This window comes from Trifolium pratense, linkage group LG3, assembly GCF_020283565.1.
Source record: "Trifolium pratense cultivar HEN17-A07 linkage group LG3, ARS_RC_1.1, whole genome shotgun sequence".
Lineage (NCBI taxonomy): Eukaryota > Viridiplantae > Streptophyta > Magnoliopsida > Fabales > Fabaceae > Trifolium > Trifolium pratense.
Genome location: NC_060061.1, coordinates 9,418,120 through 9,438,702, shown reverse-complemented (window position 1 = coordinate 9,438,702; position 20,583 = coordinate 9,418,120). Strand labels below are relative to the sequence as shown.

The following is a 20,583-nucleotide window of genomic DNA, read 5'->3' as shown; positions in this document are numbered from 1 at the left end:
TGCTCAATTTACTTTTTCTAGTTAATAGCACCGATCTTTCTATCCAGCGTTTGATTCGGCCATAGTTTTCCAGTGTTACATGATAGGTTGCAAGTTGCAAGTTGCAAGTGGCAACATGTAGTATTATTTAAGAGTTCTAAATCCAGCATAGGTTCAACCAAATGATAAAAAAATGAAATTCAGGTTTCATTGCTTTCTTTTCTTTTTTTTTGGTACAAGGTTTCATTTCTTTCTGCTTCTTCAATCACTTGTCTACATATGGATACTAATAAAAACAAGATTAAATGGTAGTTTGACCATTAAGCTTTAGAGGTGGGAATAGGCTAGGCCGAGCTAGGCTTTGCCAAGCCTGAGCCTGGCCTGTCAAAAAATCGAAGGTCTGAGCCTGGCCTGTGGCCTATCATAGGCTTAAATTCTAGGCCTGAGCCTGACCTTTTGAAAGTCTGATGTGGCATGTTAGCCTGTTTAAAAGCCTATTTCATATGAACATATTTAAATAAATAATTATATTTATTTTGAAATATACTTATGAACTAATAAAATAATGTTCCATTTGATATTTTAGAGAATTTGACTATATATGTCATCATATTTCAATTCTAGTTTATAATAATACATTTATATACGTTAAAAACTAATGTAGATTAATAAACTTAAATTACTTAAAAAGTTAATAGATTTATAATTTAATCAAAGTATAAATTTTAATATATAAATAATAATCGTAATAAAAATATTATTCATGTTAACTTAAATAGGCCGGCCTAGTAGGCCTCAAAGGCTTTTTTAATGGCCTGCGGCCTGGCCTTTTTAGCTAAATAGGCTTATAAAAAAGCATTGGCCTGCTCTATTTAAAGAAATAGGCTGGCCTGGCCTGAGCCTATGTAGGCTAGGCCTTAAGGCCATGTAGGCCGGCCTGGCCTGTTCCCACCTCTATTAAGCTTCCAAAATAAAACTTAACATTAAATTAAATCAAAGGAAACATTTACACCCACCCAAATCAACAACCTAAAATAAAGAAATCATTATTTTTGCACAATATAGATATAAGCTAACTTATGCATGGCATAACACTTAACATATACACACAACAAACTTATCAATTAGAAACGTGTGCAGTACTAGAATCTTGCTCTACAACACCCTGTTCCACCTTGTTCCACTGCTTCTCAGCCTCCTCAGAACTATGTTTACTCTGATCATACTGTTTTGCTGTATCATATGAAGCATGTAACCCCAAAAACACATAGTAAACCAAGAGAAACCCTGTCCAAATTGCAAACCTTATATAGGATTTTGTATCAATAGACCCAAGAAGGAAAATGTTAATAGCAATAGATAAAGAAGGTAACCATGGAACCAAAGGAACTCCCCATACTTTAGGCTTCTTTGCCATTGGAACAAACAACCAAAGACCACCAGTTCCTAAAAACCACAACGGAACAAAAATCGGATACCCGATCCAACCAGTAGTAGTATTATTCCAATAAGCTGATATTCCAATTGAAGATACAATAATCAACACAAGACACACAATGAGATTCACTTGATTCCCTTTTGTAGTTACTCCACTCGAATAATATCTTCTTACCAAAAGCGCCAATGACACGAGACAAAAGATAAACAGCGTAGAAATCGACAAAAGATTAGACAGAATGCTAAGATCAGTAAAGAAAGCAACAACAGCAGTAGCACAAAGCATTGAGATTGTAGCATTTATAGGTGTTCCTGTTCTTTCATCAACAAGAGCAAACCAAGGAGGCATCATATGAGTACGAGCAATGTGCGTTAAATAACGAGCTTGACCAACGGCGCCAACCAATAACACAGTTGTCATTCCTTTCAAAGCACCTAATGAAACAATGTACTTAGCCCAATCCATTCCAACAGCACTAAAAGCAACAGAGAAAGGAGCATTTACATCAATGTCTTTGTAATTCTGCATAAGACATAGTGTTGCTGCTAGTAAACAGTATATGACAGTGGTAATCGTCATTGATCCAACTAGACCAATTGGAATGTCTCTACCAGGATTTTTTGTTTCTTCAGCCATAGTTGCAACTGCATCAAAACCAACATAAGCAAAGAAAAGAACAGCTGAAGCATCAACCATACCGTGAAGTCCGAAAGGAGTGAATTCTTTGTAGTTTACAGTTTTGGCTTTGGTGAGACCAGCTATTACTATGAAGATAAGGACAGCCATGTGGAAGATTGTAGCTACGTAGTTGAAGATTGAAGAACCTTTAGTGCTGTATACTGCAAGAGCTGTGATTACTACGAGTGCTACAACAGCTATAGGGTCAAGATGGCCATAGTCAGGGTCCATGCCATGGACTATTATACGGAAATCATCGGGGTTTTTGTTGCACAGGGTGGCGAAATAGGAGGTCCATGACCGCGCTACGGCAGCATTGCCAATAGCATACTCAAGGATGATGTTTCCGGCAGCTATAAAGGCCACAAAGTCTCCCAATTCGACTCTTAAGTATGCAAATGATCCACCTGAACGAAAAACATATTTAACTCGTAGAATCAACTCTCCATAAAGGAAAAAAGTCATTTTAGTTATTCAATTCAGAGTGATATTGTTATATTTTTTTACAAATACATCTCTCGTTTTGTTTATAATTTTATAGATTAAATTAAATTGATCATTAATATAACATATTTAAAAATCAAAATAGACAAAATAATTAAAGAGACATTTGATGATATTTATTAAGATTTCAATTCAGTTTTTTTATAGCAAGATTTCAATTCATTTTGATACTTATAGTTGCTTACCCTAGTATGAATCTATTACTGTACAATTTTTGTGACGTTATCATAAATTAGTAATATTATCATCATGTGTTAAAGCCGACACCATGTGCTAGTTGAGTCGTTAGTTGACAATATTGTCTGTTTCTACCTTAGGCTTAGGGTCAGCACATTTGGCTGGTAGTTTTCAAAAAGCTTTCTTTGATTACAATATTATTCCTTTTTTGAAAAATAATTATGATATTTATATAAAATATAATGTTCCTATCAACTGAGTTAAACTCATGAAATACTAAATACGTTTTAATTGTAACATAATGAAAAATACATCATTTTTTTTATATTTATTTAACAAATAACTAAATAATAAAACTGAAAGATTAGTCGTGGTTAAAGAATGAAAGATAGTATTAATGTTACTTCTTCTACCTAATGATGCTTACTCTCTAACAATAAAAATAGTACTATAATTTTCTTTGATTGATTCTTTAAAGCATTTTATCATGTGAATCTGTCTCTTTCTTTGCGACCACAAAAATTCGCAAAACACTCAACCCATCAAATTGCTACTGATTTTTTATTAAGCTTCTTTATTATTCTTGATAATGACCAACGTTGCGTTGTGTTTGTTCTCATCCTTTTTCTGTCTCTTGTGTAATTATATTTGTCTTTGTTTACTCGGTCCTAAGTTGATTTTTTCTTTTCTTTTTTGATGAATCGTAAAGTTGCTTCTTTTTTTATTTTTAATATATATAAAGATCAAAACCTCTTGCGTTTGTCTTTTCATGATCCATCTTTTTTTAATCACATAAAGTTGACTAACATTTCAATCCATTAACCCACTTGGGGTTGGTCGAGTGGTGTTGGCTTGGGCCCTTGGAGTATGCTCCTCTCAAGGTCTCAGGTTCGATTCCCACTGGTGCCAATTTCGGTGGGCCAAGTCCATACAGAGCAAAAAAACTCTGGCTTTAAATGGGGCCCCCGCAAGTGGGCGGTGGGATTGGTCCCCCTGGATTAGTCGGTCCTAAGGCCGGATACCAAGTTTTCAAAAAAAAAAAAAAAAAAAACATTTCAATCCATCATATTTTATTTATATATAATTCCTTTTCATCGAATACGTGGGCAATAGGAGTATTAGTATACATGGTTGATTGAATATACTCCATCCGAACCAAAATATAAGAGCTATTTTGACTAAATGACACTAGTCACTTATCTTACTTTGATCATATTTTTTAATAATATATAGATATAAATATTAGCAGATAAGATCTTGTTTGATTTGTTTTGATGAGTATTTCAAAAATATCAAGTTTTTTATAATTTTTACCAATAGACAATTAAAAATATTAATGATCAAAATTGTGAGTTGGCATAAACTAATGAAAGGGCGTTATTAATGGTTAATAATACTAATTCTCTAGAATTACGGCGGTCCTAAGACTTTTGATTGGATTTTGATGAGAATTGGTTACATAATTCATAAAAAAAATCTAGGGGTGAGATTTTCTTTTGATGGTAGAACAAGAGGTTATTATTAGTTCATGTTGTACTATGATTAATTAATGGAAGAAGCTTGGTCAACTGCTTAAAGTCAACACCAAAGTAAAGATACACTCAAAGATAGTTTACAATTCTTGACTATTAAGCATTTTCATACTATAAAGCAATTTTTATGGAGCTGAATATTCTTGTCAAACTTGGCAACCATGACAATTTCGGCCATGTTTTCACAACTAAATTCGGCTAAGGACTTTTCGGTCATGAAAGAGACTAGTATGTCTTAGTTTTCAAATTTTGAGAAACTATTTGATGCTTTTTTATAGAGCTAAAATTAACACTACATCTTTTTTCAACACACGAAAATAATCTTGATATATTCCAATTTAATTAATATTCAGCGTGGTTGTAAATTTTCTATACACATATATTTTAGATACAATGCTACGATTAATTACATCCTCACATGATATTTGTCTAAATAATTTTAGACCATCATCTTAAGTGGTTGATGTACATTGTATTACCTAATAATTTTGACATTTTTTTATCATTTTAATTAGAATTTATGAGCTGAGTCAAAGAAAGAAAAAAAAAAAAAGACTTTATGGACATAATTTGAATGGTTGTTCCAATTTAATTGGTGATAGTTTTGTTAAAAATGTTAACATGTGCATTGATAAAAAATCAAATATAAACTTAATTTTTTGAAATTTGGACATTTTAACTTTTTAAAATTGTGTTTTTTATTAAAATAACCTTAAAGAAAATATTTTTTCATTAATAAATTTGTGTTTTTATTAAAATAACCTTAAAGAAAATATTTTTTCATTAATTGTCTCTTTAATGCAGAATATTCTAACGTTTAAGGATTCTCTCATGTTACTGTTGTAGAAAAATAATTAAATAAATAAATAAATACTCGATTGAATAAAAATCAGATGTATCTGACTTATATTATAGTAAAAGAACGGAGTAAGTGAGAAAAAAAAATAATCTGAGAGTAGTGAGAGTAATGATATAATAGTACCTGCAACTGGAATTTCAACTGCAAACTCTGTGTAACAAAACACCGATAACAAAGCAGAGATACCGGAAACGACAAACGACAACACAACGGCCGGACCTGCTTGGTCTCTAGCCTCAAGTCCGGTAAGAACAAATATCCCCGAACCGACGACAGCACCGATACCGAACCACATCAAATCCCACCAATTCAGCGTCTTCTTCATCTCATTCCCACTCCTAGCCTTAATCTCAACCAACTCAGCATGATCACTTGATCGTTTCAACACACGATCCTTAAATCGGAAAGGTGTTTCCATAATCGATTTTCCGTAATTTCCCCAACTCTTAAACGATTCCTCCGGGAAGAAATCGTTCTTTTGGAACGTACATCCTCTTCGACGTACTCCACTATCTACCGCCGCCGTCTCTCCAACCGCCATGTTCCTGTTTTCACTAACGGAATCAAAACAGTATGTTCATAAAATAAAATAAAAATGCTCATAGTGTATATATATTGCATTTTTTGAGATAAATAAGAAGAAGAAAAATTGTATACGGAGAAAATTAAGCAAGAAATTCGCACCTGTTGCGTAAGGTTGTTGAGAATTTGGTTAAGAGATAAGCAAGAGGAGTAGGAGATATTTATTTGCAGAGTTTGAAGGTTTTCTAATGCATTGTAAACGGTTGACGAATATTATTAATTATGGAATTAATTATTTGTCATTAATTGAGATTGATATAAAAGACAAGTAGAATATGCCAACTAATAAGAGACTATTTTTTTAGTAACATTTGTTTTTTGACAGTAAGTAAATATATTAATGACTATTAAATGTTTTTATTGATATTGATATACGACTAGTACTATTTGGATTCTCTTCTCAAATTGGAATTGGAATCTCTCCATAAAATGGAATGGAGAGGAATCCACTTGATAAATTAAAATGGAATATGTTACTGTCAACAAAAAAAAAAAATGGAATATGTTAAATAGTATTTTTGAGAAACTAGTTAAAAAAATAAAAAAGAAAATTTTGTATTGAAAAAATTATATTTTTTAAAAAAATTAACTATATAATTTTTAAAATAATTTTATTATATTTAATTTTTTTAATTGGTCTTACATAGGACACTAGCTAATATTTTCTATTAAATCAACGTGCAAAATGCTATGACGAATATGCAATATAGTTGGACTTGGATTAATGTTTTTTTTTTTTATAAGCAATGTTAGCTGTCTGTTAGTAATAGTTGGATTAATGTTGTTTTTCTTTAAATTTTTTGGGTCCAATTAGATAATTTTTTTACCAAGAAAAAAATATTTTGGGGGTTTAGACTTTAGACCCTTGTGATAAAAAAATTAATTGTCATTTTGTTGAGATCGATATAAAAGACAAGGAGAATCAGTCAAGCCAACTAATAAATTAATGACTATTAAATATTTTTATTGGTATATACTATAAATGTGTTCATATGAAGAAATTATTGTACTGTTACTTATGATATTATTTTGATTCTCTACCAAAATGGAATGAAGAGGAATCCACTTGCTTGACAAAAAAAAAAAAGGGGAATCCACTTGGGATAAATTAAAATCAACTCCCTACTTTTGTAAAAAAAAATAATAATAAATCAACTCTCTACTTTTATAAAAAATAAATTAGATTGAAAAAGAAAGCAACACAATTGAAGTGTAATTTAACCATTTCTTTTTTTGTGTCTAAAAAAATAAAGAAAAAAAATCGGATTAGACTCACCCTTAAAATTTAACCTTATTCTCCATTTTCATTTCATATCTTAGAAAAAGAACGAAAAAGAGTTTTTAAAATGTCTGCGGTCAACACTCCCTCCCCGTTTTTAAGCGAGTTAGGCAAAACCGTTAACTTATAGTATTAAGCCTAAAACCTCAGTTCAAGCCGTAAAAAATAACGGGTTAAACGGATCGGTCCGACGGGAATGTGAAAATGACACAATTAGAAAAATAAATAAAAATTGTAAGAAAAAAATATTGAGCAAGAAGTAAAAAATTGATATAATTGTTTAAAAGAACACGGTAATATCTAAGTAAAGGTTTTTATTCTTGTATTCCTTATAATAGCTATTCTTAAAAATAAATTTAATAAAGAAACAAATTTTCATAGATTAATATGCTTCTTTGATTAATAAGCTTCTTGAGAAGAAGAAAAAAAGGGGGTAAGGTCTTCTTTGCGTGTCACATACATATCTGAAGGAGCACAATGTGCATGATAGTTAGATACTAGTGTGAATTATTTGTTTTATTTAAAAAAATTGCCATGAATATTTAATGGATAGATTGGAACAAATATAGAGTGTGTTGAAAATTTAGAGTCTCACTTGTGTTGTGTGGTAGATAAACAATAAAAGTTATCTCTTCGACATGTGAGTTTGTTTCTACTCTCCACTACTTGAAAGTTGAGAGTGAGAGGTTGTTTAATTGGAAGGTTCCTCAGTCACTAACAGAATTATTCAAAGCGCTTGGTTTTAGTTTGATATTTAGTGGTGTGGATAAGTGAGGGACGCAGAAATTTTAAGTAGTGAGGTGATATATTTATATGAATTTGTAGCATTAAGTATATATAATAATGTGGTATACGTTCGCCATAACGAAGAGATAATGTGGTATAAGTATTTGTTCACTATAACGGAGAGATAATGTGGTTTATGTGTACATAATGAAATGAGATAGTTTTTTTTTAATATAGTTTGTTGATAGTACTAACACTTAGAGAACTACGTGGCTCTGATTCCCTAATAGTTTAGGGATACGTAAGACCAGATATCTACTCTGTCGAGCTATAAATTCAGTAACTCTATATATTTTAAATAAGTATATTTGTTATAGTTTTAGGCTTGCCGACTAAATACATGGTTAGTTAGCTATGAAGCATGGACTCCGACACGGACACCGCGACACGACACAGACAGGGACACCGCGACACTGCTAATGTAAAAAATATAAGACACCGACACCGCTACATTGTTATGAAACCATATAATTGAGAATCAAAATATATTCATGTAAATTTAATTTGAGCAAGTTATTTTTTTAAAAAAGATTTAAAATAAGGTATGATAGTATTTTACCTTTATTTATCCATCTTTGATCGAAAAAACTAAAAATATCGTAATCTAAATGTAATGTCTTCAATCCCTCATTGATCAATATTGTTGTTTCTACACATCTTTAATCTTGTAGATATGTCTGATATGTGCATAAGGAGAGTATACGCAAAGAAAAAATAATTATTTTTGGGACACTTGTCTGACACGTGTCATATGAGAGTCTTACAGGTGTCGAACACCGATCAACGGAGTGTCAAACTAAAGGAAAAATTGAATTTTTCCGACGCCAATATGAGCTATCCGACACGTGTCGGACGAGTGTCATACAAGTATCGGACACCGACACGTGTCGGACACCGCGACACGCCTAAAGGTGACTGTGCTTCCTAATTAGTTAGTGATGATCCGTGCGTAGGTATGGTCGTGAGACAGAGTTGGTATTTTGTATGAGAATATAAATTCAATGCAATTTTTAATATTGATTTTCTCATTATATCACTCTAAAAAAAATAAAAATCACAGAATGAAGGGATTTTGCAACTGAGTTATTTTGTTATGGGTCAAGCGGTCATTTTCTAACTATAAAGTGTTAAATTATCAAGAAAAAACAAATTTAAAAACTAAATTGATTATAGGTAAAAAGACACTCCTCACGTCGATTTTGTATCGTTGAATTAAATTCAACTCTCAATTCTAAAATTTTGTTATTATAAGAAAGTACATTTTAAAATTGAGATAGTTAGTCTAACTCAACTCTACAAAACCGTTTGTAAGGTAATGATTGTTCCGATCTTAAATCTGATAACATATGGCTCAGCGGATCATAGAGAAGACTCTTATTTCATTTTAGAATTGAGAGTTAGACATAACTCAACCATACAAAATAGACTTGTAAGGTGAAGATTGTCTCTATTTAATAGACATATATTCAGACTATTTTGCAATCGATGTGAAACTTTTGGCAGTAGTTGCATTTTTCTATTGCATTGAATTGCATTAAGATTAGTTAGCTGTTGTAGCATGTAAAAATATGTATGATTGAACCTCTTTTTAAGAGGTTTTATTTATTTATATTTTTCAAATCAAATGTATCTCTGTCTACAATTGTAGAGACCAATCTCTTTGAGATGACTGAGATTCATTTAAGAAATTTGACTTCTCCCAACAAATGTTTCTCCATATGAATCGGCCGGAAATCAAATCCCGAACCAAATAATTAAAAAACTCAATTATCTACCACTTGTGTCAGACTATATTGATCCAAGAGATTTTAAGTTAGATGGAGAGTCATGATTGCTTAAAATAATAATAAAACTATATAAACTTGACTTAATTATTATAAGTGTGACAACATGTAGCAATTACACTTACACATTCGCAAAAGCTTATAGCGGCGCTGCAGCATTAGCAAGCACTACACTTTCGCAAGCTTGAAAATATATATATATCATTTCAACATTTAGCAACTTGCAAAGCAATTCCATTGGACCGAATGAATATATCATCTTTGTTCTTTTATTTTGTTTTTTCATGAAAATCACATTTGTTATTAGTACTCCTATTTAACATGTTGCCTACAAAAGACTATGATGCACGTACAACCATGTATTTAGAAGGAAAAAAAATGGAGGATGTAACTTCTTCATCACCTTCTGTTTGTCCCGTTCTTCATGTGAGTGACATGGATTTTTATTTATTTAATTTATTATTTACTATTTTCTTTAACATTTTCAATGTATTATGGTGAACGTACGCACGATACACCACTGAAATGGATAATTTTAATAAGTCTAAAATTAATAAACACTATGTATAAATCTACCAGAGTTATCCATCTCAGTGATTTACAGATAGATATTTATATAACATGTGCACCGAAGAATTGATCATTGTTACGGGTTTATATTGTGTCTGCATGTGATTATGTGAAAACGTTTTATGAAGTTTAGGGTATTATAGTGCAATTTGCTAAAATTATATTTTATCCGTTCCAAAATAAATGACTAATTTTAACTTAGTGTACTATTCATATGATATCTACTTTGACCATATTTTTCTACTAATATATACATGCAAATATAATCATATGAGACATTGTTTGATTTGTCTCGATGAGTATTTTCAAAATATATAATTTTTATAATTTTTAATAATATATAATTTAAAATATTAATGATTAAAGTTGTACATTGACAACCATAAATGCAGTTAACTAGGTCATTTATTTTGAGACGATTTAATCCTATATAAACTGGAAAACAACCTCAATGTAGTTGTGATTAGTTTCTCTAACTAACAAAGTATATTTTGCTAACTAAAATTATATTCTTTAACAAACAAAGTTTAGCAATTTTAGCATAGGCTTGTTTCATAGTACTGAAATATTGATTCGTTGTTTCTCTAGTTCAGCAAAGATTAGTTTTCAATTCATTGATTCATGTTGTTCCCTTGAATCTTAACTAACTTAACCACTTAATTCAACAAATTGGTAAACTATATATATATATATATACACTTTTACAACAACATTACATGTGTTACATAAATTAATTAAAAGAAATGAAACAGGACATGAATCTTGAAAACAGATCAGGAAGAAACGAGTTTTTCCCCGAAGATTCATTTAAGAGTTGGGGTGATTATGGAAAAGCGTTTATGAAAACACCATTTCGGTTGAAAGATAGAATGTTTACACGTTCTAAAGATTACATGGAGATTGTTGAAATGAAAGCTCGAAGCAGCCATCAAATGAAGAAAACGTTAAGTTGGTGGGATCTTATTTGGTTTGGAATTGGAGCTGTTGTAGGTTCCGGAATTTTCGTTCTTACCGGACTTGAAGCTCGTGAGGAGGCAGGTCCCGCCGTTGTTTTGTCGTATGTTGTCTCTGGTACCGCGGCTTTGCTGTCGGTTTTCTGTTACACCGAATTTGCTGTCGAAATTCCTGTTGCAGGTTTGCTTTTGTTCCTACCTTCCTTTAAATTATCTAGTATGATTATAACTTCTTTTTTTTATAATATTCTGTGATTATAAATTTATTTAGCAAAAAAAAAATTGACTTTTTTTAAGCTATGTCATTATAAATATTTTTTATCTAAGCATACCTTGTTACCTTAAATCCAATTAACTAGATGAAAGATGACTTGGCGTATTTTGTGCATGTTTGGAATCATAGTGGAGTTGATGAAATTACAGTGACAGTGTCATTTTGTTGATCAATAAAGTGTAGTTTTTACAAAATTACACCGACTCACTGTGATTATGTCAAATTCCCCGTGAATCAAATACAATTTAGTCACTTAAATTTGATTTTGACACTAATATGGTTATTGTTGTTTATTGATCAGGTGGGTCATTTGCATACTTAAGAGTAGAACTAGGAGACTTTGTGGCCTTCATAGCCGCCGGAAACATACTCCTTGAATATGTTATTGGAGCAGCCGCCGTAGCTCGGTCATGGACCTCCTATTTCGCCACCCTTTGCAACAAAAATCCTGACGATTTTCGCATAATAGTCCACAAAATGAACCCTGATTATGGCCATCTTGACCCTATTGCTGTTATAGCCCTCATAGCCATTGCAATCCTTGCGATCTTCAGCACAAAGGCTTCTTCCGTCTTCAACAAAATCGCCACAATTCTCCACTTATTTGTCATTGTCTTCATCATCGTTGTTGGCCTAATCAATGCCAACCCGGAAAACTACTCATCATTTGCGCCTTTTGGTACTCGAGGCATTTTCAAAGCTTCAGCTGTTCTTTTTTTTGCTTACATAGGTTTTGATGCAGTTTCAACTATGGCTGAGGAAACTAAAAACCCTGGAAGAGACATTCCCATTGGACTTGTTGGCTCAATGGTGATTATCACTTTTATATATTGTTTACTAGCATCAACACTTTGCCTTATGCAGAACTACAAAACCGTCGATATCAACGCGCCTTTTTCAGTTGCATTTAGTTCAATCGGATGGGGATGGGCTAAATACATTGTTGCATTGGGAGCATTAAAAGGAATGACGACCGTTTTGTTGGTTAATGTTGTCGGTGCTTCACGCTATTTAACGCACATTTCTCGTACTCACATGATGCCTCCTTGGTTTGCTCTTGTTCACGAAAAAACCGGGACACCTTTGAATGCTACAATTGCAATGGTTATATCTACAGCTATGGTTGCATTTTTCACAGATCTTCGTATTCTATCAAACTTACTGTCGATCTCAACTCTTTTTATTTTCATGCTTGTGGCAGTTGGGATTTTAGTCCGTCGTTATTATTCAACCGGGATAACTACAAAAGAGAATCAAATTAAGCTAATTGTGTGTGTTGTGTTGATTATTGGATCTTCATGTGGCATGTCTGGTTATAGAGCAATGAGTGATGGTTGGATTGGTTGGGCAGTTACTGCTCCTTTGTGGCTATTAGGAACAGGAGGTGTTTGGTTTCTTGTTCCAGAAGTAAAGAAACCTAAAGTTTGGGGGGTACCTTTAGTTCCATGGTTACCTTCTTTTTCTATTGCTATTAATATATTTCTTCTTGGATCTATTGATAAAGATTCATATATAAGGTTTGGGATATGGTCAGGGATTTTGTTGATTTATTATGTTCTCATTGGGCTACATGCTTCTTATGATGCATCAAAGGAGGTTGAGAGTAGACATTGTATGGCTCAATATGTTGACAAGGAGATTAAAAATGTAGAAGAAGAATGCAAAAAGTTAGAGGTAGGACAATTGGCCAAAGAAGAGGAGTTGGGTACTAAAGTGTAAGCCTCTATAGCTATGAATCATTATCTCTATGAAAATTTAAAAGTTTTACAACAATATTATTAATATTAAGTGTAAAGCTCGTTATCATGGATAACAAAACTTCATTCACATAAAAAGGACTGTGAAATTTCTTTGAAGACCTCGATATCAAACATATGAAATTTCTTTGATGACCTCAATATCAAACACTTCACTTTCTATGGGTTTACTAAGTGTTCATATCAAGTTATGGGGAATGGTGAAAAGTAGCATAACACTTCACTTTCTATGGGTTTACTAAGTGTTCTCTTATGAAATGAGAATTGGAATCAAAATGTTTCCCCCTAAACATTAATGTAATAGAAGTTGAGAGTTAATTCAAAATGAAATCTTATGATTTTTACTATTTTCAAGCTTTCTAGGCTTTTACCATTCAATTTCTCCAAATTCTCAAAATCTTAACAAATTTAGCTAAGTTGGTTGAATATCACATTTTATATGGGCAGAGATCCTCTTTGGTGAGGATTTCACTGCGGGAGTTCAGTGTATATCCTCACCATTTAATGCATTTTTTATTATATAACTAATTACAACAAAAATAATGGGTGGTTGAGATTAAACCGTGACACTTTTTATGGGAGATGATCCACATCCCATTTAATATATAGTAGTCAAAATTCGAACATAGAAACGGATCTGAATTCTCTCCAGCTCATTATCTCCTGTTGTCTGTGTTGTCATCATCTCAGCCGTCCATTCATGTTTTTTCTCTCTCTCTCTCTCTCTCTCTCTCTAAAAATATTTCTTTTAATTTATTTATCAGTTGTTGGATCAAGAGCAGGAGGGATGACCGAATAGAAACTCCACTTATTCTAGCTAGCTACTTTATGTGTTTGTTTGTTTTAATAGAATATGCGGCGAGAGAGTTCCATGCGAGAGAGTTTGCAAAGAAAGTGTATTTTTCTATTGTTTGAAGCAGCAATGATTTAGAAAGAGTAAACTATCACTTTCGTCCCTGAAAGTGTTGCTCGCTGTCATAATAGTCCCTGAATCAACAAAAAACATTTAAAAGTCCGTGATTCGAACTTCCGTTAGCCAGAATCGTCCCTGACGTTATCTCTTGACCAAATTCTATTTGTTTGTTTATGATGTGTTTCAAGATTTGACACATTGGACCAATATGTGGCAATTTTTAATTCAAATTTCACTGTCACCTAATCAAGGATCAAATTGACACTAAAAATCAAAAAAAAATTAAAATAAAAATAAATACAATAATTTTTTTTAATTAATCCAAAAACCATAAACTCATCTCTTGCCCATAATTCATCAAAAATGTAGTAGTAAACAATTTTTAAAATGCAAATAATGTATTAAAAATAACAAACTAATGCATAAAAAATACATCATTGGAGAACAAAGGACAAATCCAAATTCACTCACTATACTTGAAGTCCTCCAGGTTTTGCATCAAACCCCATATTCATCTTCGTTTGATAACAATTCTTGGAACCAAGTTTGTGAACAAGTTGGAGTCAAAAGCAATTGAGGAAAATATGACATTTTACTTCAACAATCTACAAGGTTTCCTCTTGATTTCACAAGGCATCTCAGTAGGTTTAGTACCTACCTTTCTTCCATTTTCATAAATTTATCAAGCATGCTGTTGATTCCAGCTTCAGGTTTAGATGGATCTTGTCGTGAAGGTTTAGTCAAAGCTCAGATCTGTGCAACAATGGGGAAATGATAGTTAGGTTGTTTTCAACTTGAAGAAAATTGGGAAGATGATTGTGTTAACTATCACTTTAGTCCTTGCCAATATGGATAATCAAATTGGGAATAAGAAATGCCACATATTGGTCCAACGTGTCAAATGTTAGGACACATCATCAAAGTCAAACGGAAAATAGTCAAGAGATAACGTCAGAGACGATTTTGGCTAACGGAAGTTTGAATCATGGACTTTTAAATATTTTTTGTTGATTCAAGGACTATTATGACAGCGAGTGCCACTTTCAGGGACGAAAGTGTCTGTTTACTCGATTTAGAAAAGAGATAGCAAAAAACGTGTGATCCACCACCTTTTTCATTTCTCTACATATATGGGAAGAAAGGCAAGAGAGAAACGTTTTCCCACAATTACCCTTATTCCAACAACACTCACACATATCTCTTATATTATAAGCTTGTATACACAAGCAAACCCTAAACCTAATTTGTTTTCCCTCCACTTTTATCTTGCAATTTTTATTAAAAAATAATATAATTTTGTCTTGACTAGGATTTGAACCCGCGACACTTCAGTGCAAAGCAATATTTTCAACCATTATGGCAAATATACCGATTGTGGTTAAAATTATGTGCAATAATTGATAACCACCATCGAGTTTTATAGGAAAGATTTCATACAACAATTAAACACCATCAAATTACATTGCACAGTTTAAACAATTAAAAATCGATAATTAGAAATCTAGTAAATCATCAAATCATATATTTTCTTAGTGTTTTATTTTTCGAAAAAATTACATTTTTTTATCCTAATTCAATATTCTTTACTAATTAACTAAACATGTTAACCATTTTTTTAGTGTTTTTTTTTACGGAAAGAAAAAAATTATTGGATTTAAAAGTTTCTTTTTTTTAACTAAGCATGCTAAGAAAAATATTTTTTTTTTATGTCTTTTTGAACTTAAAAGTTTGTTCATGTTGAGGAGTATGGTTGATCGTATTACTGCAAATATATATCAATGTGATATTTATGCAAATAGTAGTTGACTCCAGGTATATATCAACGTGACTATATTATTAATTACGAAATAAATCACTGATTCACATTTGTTTCTTTTGCTAACAATGTATCCTAACCTTTCCGGATCAAAGAAGATTGTTTTTTGAATGAGTTTAGGGTGTTGGCGATGGAGAAATTGAAGATGACAACGACGATGATTTAGAACATGACATTCCATCAAATTTATTGATTCCAAATTTAGATGATCCTCTTGCTTCTATCGTTGAAAGCACATATCCTCAACTTTTACAAAACATGAACGATATAACGTGTTTCCAAAATAGAGTTATATTAGCTCCTAAAAATTCAATAGTCGACACAATAAATGATTATATGTTGGATTTAATTTCTGGTGAAGTAAAAACATATTTGAGTTATGATACTCCGCTCACACATAATTTAGATAGTCAAACAGTGGATGATGTTCATACTCCCGAATTTTTGAACACGATTTCCACGTCGGGACTCTAAAATCACAAGTTGAGACTTAAAGTTGGAGTTCCTGATATGCTATTAAGGAATTTGAATAAAAAATTAGGATTATGTAATGTAACAAGACTTATTATTACAAGATTGGGAAAACGTGCTCTTGAAGGAAAAATTATTTCAGGAAGTAATATTGGTGATCAGGTTTTCATACCTAGATTTTCTCTGACACCATCTGACGTAAGGATTCCTTTTAAATTTCAACAGAGACAATTTCCTTTAATGATTTTTTTTGCGATGACTATTAATAAGAGCCAGGGACAATCTTTAAAGTCTGTTGGGATATATCTTTCGTCGCCAGTGTTTTCACATGGTCAGCTGTATGTTGCGATTTCAAGAGTTACTTCTAGAGAAGGATTAAAAATATTGATCATCGACGATAACGGCGAAGATACGACTAAGACTTCGAATGTGGTCTATAAGGAATTCTTCCGTAATATACCTTCCTTTGTATATATATTTATCCAAAATTATTGTTGAACTATCGTTTAATGTTACTCAAAAAATTTCATATACCTTATATTATTACAATTATCATATTGTAATTTATAATTACAAATCTTACGACTAATTAGACCCGTGTAGTTAACTAAGTAATAATTATATTTTTGATATAGGGTTTTTATTGTCAATTCATAAAATCATTGTATTTCTCTCTTCTCTATTTCTCTTTCATAAAATCTATTAGAATTATCAATCTCAATGATTTACGGATAGAATTTATATATCATGTGCACCGAAGAATTCATCATTGTTACGGGTATATATTGTGTCTGCATGTGATTATGTGAAAAGGTTTCATGAAGTTTAGGGTATTATAGTGCAATTTGCTAAAATTATACTTTATCCGTCCCAAAATAAATGACCTAATTTTAACTTAGTGTACTATTCATATGATATCTACTTTGATCATATTTTTCTACTAATATATACATGCAAAAATAATCATATGAGACCTTGTTTGATTTGTCTCGATGAGTATTTTCAAAATATATAATTTTAATAATTTTTAATAATATATAATTTAAGATATTAATGATTAAAGTTGTACATTAATAACTGTAAATACCGTCAACTAGGTCATTTATTTTGGGACGGAGTAATCCTATATAAACCGGAAAACAACCTCAATGTAGTTGTGATTAGTTTCTCTATAACTAACAAATTATATTTGCTAACTAAAATTATATTCTTTAACAAACAAATTTTAGCAATTTTAGCATAGGCTTGTTTCGTAGTACTGAAATATTGATTCGTTGTTTCTCTTGTTCTGCAAAGATTAGTTTTCAATTCATTGATTCATGTTGTTCCCTTGAATCTTAACTAACTTAACCACTTAATTCAACAAATTGGTAAACTATATATATATACACTTTTACAACAACACTGCATGTGTTACATAAATTAATTAAAAGAAATGAAACAGGACATGAATCTTGAAAACAGATCAGGAAGAAACGAGTTTTTCCCTGAAGATTCATTTAAGAGTTGGGGTGATTATGGAAAAGCGTTTATGAAAACACCATTTCGGTTGAAAGATAGAATGTTTACACGTTCTAATGATTACATGGAGATTGTTGAAATGAAAGCTCGAAGTAGCCATCAAATGAAGAAGACGTTAAGTTGGTGGGATCTTATTTGGTTTGGAATTGGAGCTGTTTTAGGTTCCGGAATTTTCGTTCTCACCGGACTTGAAGCTCGTGAGGAGGCAGGTCCCGCCGTTGTTTTGTCGTATGTTGTCTCTGGTACCGCGGCTTTGCTGTCGGTTTTCTGTTACACCGAATTTGCTGTCGAAATTCCTGTTGCAGGTTTGCTTTTGTTCCTACCTTCCTTTAAATTATCTAGTCTGATTATAACTTCTTTTTTTTTATAATATTCTGTGATTATAAATTTATTTAGCAAAAAAAAAAAAATTGACTTTTTTTAAGCTATGTCATTATAAATATTTTTTATCTAAGCATACCTTGTTACCTTAAATCCAATTAACTAGATGAAATATGACTTGGCGTATTTTGTGCATGTTTGGAATCATAGTGGAGTTGATGAAATTACAGTGACAGTGTCATTTTGTTGATCTATAAAGTGTAGTTTTTACAAAATTACACCGACTCACTGTGATTATGTCAAATTCCCCGTGAATCAAACACAATTTAGTCACTTAAATTTGATTTTGACACTAATATGGTTATTGTTGTTTATTGATCAGGTGGGTCATTTGCATACCTAAGAGTAGAACTAGGAGACTTTGTGGCCTTCATAGCCGCCGGAAACATACTCCTTGAATATGTTATTGGAGCAGCCGCCGTAGCTCGGTCATGGACCTCCTATTTCGCCACCCTTTGCAACAAAAATCCTGACGATTTTCGCATAATAGTCCACAAAATGAACCCTGATTATGGCCATCTTGACCCTATTGCTGTTATAGCCCTCATAGCCATTGCAATCCTTGCGATCTTCAGCACAAAGGCTTCTTCCGTCTTCAACAAAATCGCCACAATTCTCCACTTATTTGTCATTGTCTTCATCATCGTTGTTGGCCTAATCAATGCCAACCCGGAAAACTACTCATCATTTGCGCCTTTTGGTACTCGAGGCATTTTCAAAGCTTCAGCTGTTCTTTTTTTTGCTTACATAGGTTTTGATGCAGTTTCAACTATGGCTGAGGAAACTAAAAACCCTGGAAGAGACATTCCTATTGGACTTGTTGGCTCAATGGTGATTATCACTTTTATATATTGTTTACTAGCATCAACACTTTGCCTTATGCAGAACTACAAAACCGTCGATATCAACGCGCCTTTTTCAGTTGCATTTAGTTCAATCGGATGGGGATGGGCTAAATACATTGTTGCATTGGGAGCATTAAAAGGAATGACGACCGTTTTGTTGGTTAATGTTGTCGGTGCTTCACGCTATTTAACGCACATTTCTCGTACTCACATGATGCCTCCTTGGTTTGCTCTTGTTCACGAAAAAACTGGGACACCTTTGAATGCTACAATTGCAATGGTTATATCTACAGCTATGGTTGCATTTTTCACAGATCTTCGTATTCTATCGAACTTACTGTCGATCTCAACTCTTTTTATTTTCATGCTTGTGGCAGTTGGGATTTTAGTCCGTCGTTATTATTCAACCGGGATAACTACAAAAGAGAATCAAATTAAGCTAATTGTGTGTGTTGTGTTGATTATTGGATCTTCATGTGGCATGTCTGGTTATAGAGCAATGAGTGATGGTTGGATTGGTTGGGCAGTTACTGCTCCTTTGTGGCTATTAGGAACAGGAGGTGTTTGGTTTCTTGTTCCAGAAGTAAAGAAACCTAAAGTTTGGGGGGTACCTTTAGTTCCATGGTTACCTTCTTTTTCTATTGCTATTAATATATTTCTTCTTGGATCTATTGATAAAGATTCATATATAAGGTTTGGGATATGGTCAGGGATTTTGTTGATTTATTATGTTCTCATTGGGCTACATGCTTCTTATGATGCATCAAAGGAGGTTGAGAGTAGACATTGTATGGCTCAATATGTTGACAAGGAGATTAAAAATGTAGAAGAAGAATGCAAAAAGTTAGAGGTAGGACAATTGGCCAAAGAAGAGGAGTTGGGTACTAAAGTGTAAGCCTCTATAGCTATGAATCATTATCTCTATGAAAATTTAAAAGTTTTACAACAATATTATTAATATTAAGTGTAAAGCTCGTTATCATGGATAACAAAACTTCATTCACATAAAAAGGACTGTGAAATTTCTTTGAAGACCTCGATATCAAACATATGAAATTTCTTTGAAGACCTCAATATCAAACACTTCACTTTCTATGGGTTTACTAAGTGTTCATATCAAGTTATGGGGAATGGTGAAAAGTAGCATAACACTTCACTTTCTATGGGTTTACTAAGTGTTCTGTTATGAAATGGGAATTGGAATCAAAATGCTTCCCCCTAAACATTAATGTAATAGAAGTTGAGAGTTAATTCAAAATGAAATCTTATGATTTTTACTATTTTCAAGCTTTCTAAGCTTTTACCATTCAATTTCTCCAAATTCTCAAAATCTTAACAAATTTAGCTAAGTTGGTTGAATATCACATTTTATATGGGCAGAGATCCTCTTTGGTGAGGATTTCACTGCGGGAGTTCAGTGTATATCCTCACCATTTAATGCATTTTTTATTATATAACTAATTACAACAAAAATAATGGGTGGT

General features: G+C 32.3%; 2 protein-coding genes across 7 annotated transcripts; one reads left to right on the top strand and one right to left on the bottom strand.

The window, feature by feature from the left end:
• Positions 1 to 942: 942 nt before the first annotated feature.
• LOC123917057 (cationic amino acid transporter 1-like) lies at positions 943 to 6,151 on the bottom strand. 2 transcript variants are annotated; one of them, XM_045968676.1, is made up of 3 exons: positions 5,852 to 6,151; positions 5,291 to 5,712; positions 943 to 2,502 (listed from the first exon to the last, which is right to left on the bottom strand). In XM_045968676.1, the coding sequence occupies exons 2-3, from the start codon at positions 5,706 to 5,708 to the stop codon at positions 1,100 to 1,102; spliced, it is 1,821 nt and encodes a 606-aa protein (XP_045824632.1). In that variant the 5' UTR covers positions 5,709 to 5,712; positions 5,852 to 6,151; the 3' UTR covers positions 943 to 1,099. The 2 variants fall into 2 exon arrangements, with proteins under 2 accessions (XP_045824632.1, XP_045824631.1); XM_045968675.1 differs by having other exon boundaries at positions 5,291 to 5,721; positions 5,852 to 6,003.
• Positions 6,152 to 9,799: 3,648 nt separating this feature from the next.
• Positions 9,800 to 20,379, top strand: LOC123917056 (cationic amino acid transporter 1-like). Of its 5 annotated transcripts, none has more exons than XM_045968671.1 (3): positions 9,800 to 10,024; positions 17,797 to 18,178; positions 18,577 to 20,379. In XM_045968671.1, exons 1-3 carry the CDS (start codon positions 9,920 to 9,922, stop codon positions 19,992 to 19,994), a joined length of 1,905 nt encoding a protein of 634 aa, XP_045824627.1. In that variant the 5' UTR covers positions 9,800 to 9,919; the 3' UTR covers positions 19,995 to 20,379. The 5 variants fall into 5 exon arrangements, with proteins under 5 accessions (XP_045824627.1, XP_045824630.1, XP_045824625.1 ...); XM_045968674.1 differs by having other exon boundaries at positions 9,803 to 10,024; positions 17,817 to 18,178; XM_045968669.1 differs by lacking the exons at positions 17,797 to 18,178; positions 18,577 to 20,379 and adding exons at positions 10,921 to 11,302; positions 11,697 to 13,499 and having other exon boundaries at positions 9,808 to 10,024.
• The last annotated feature ends 204 nt before the right edge of the window (positions 20,380 to 20,583 follow it).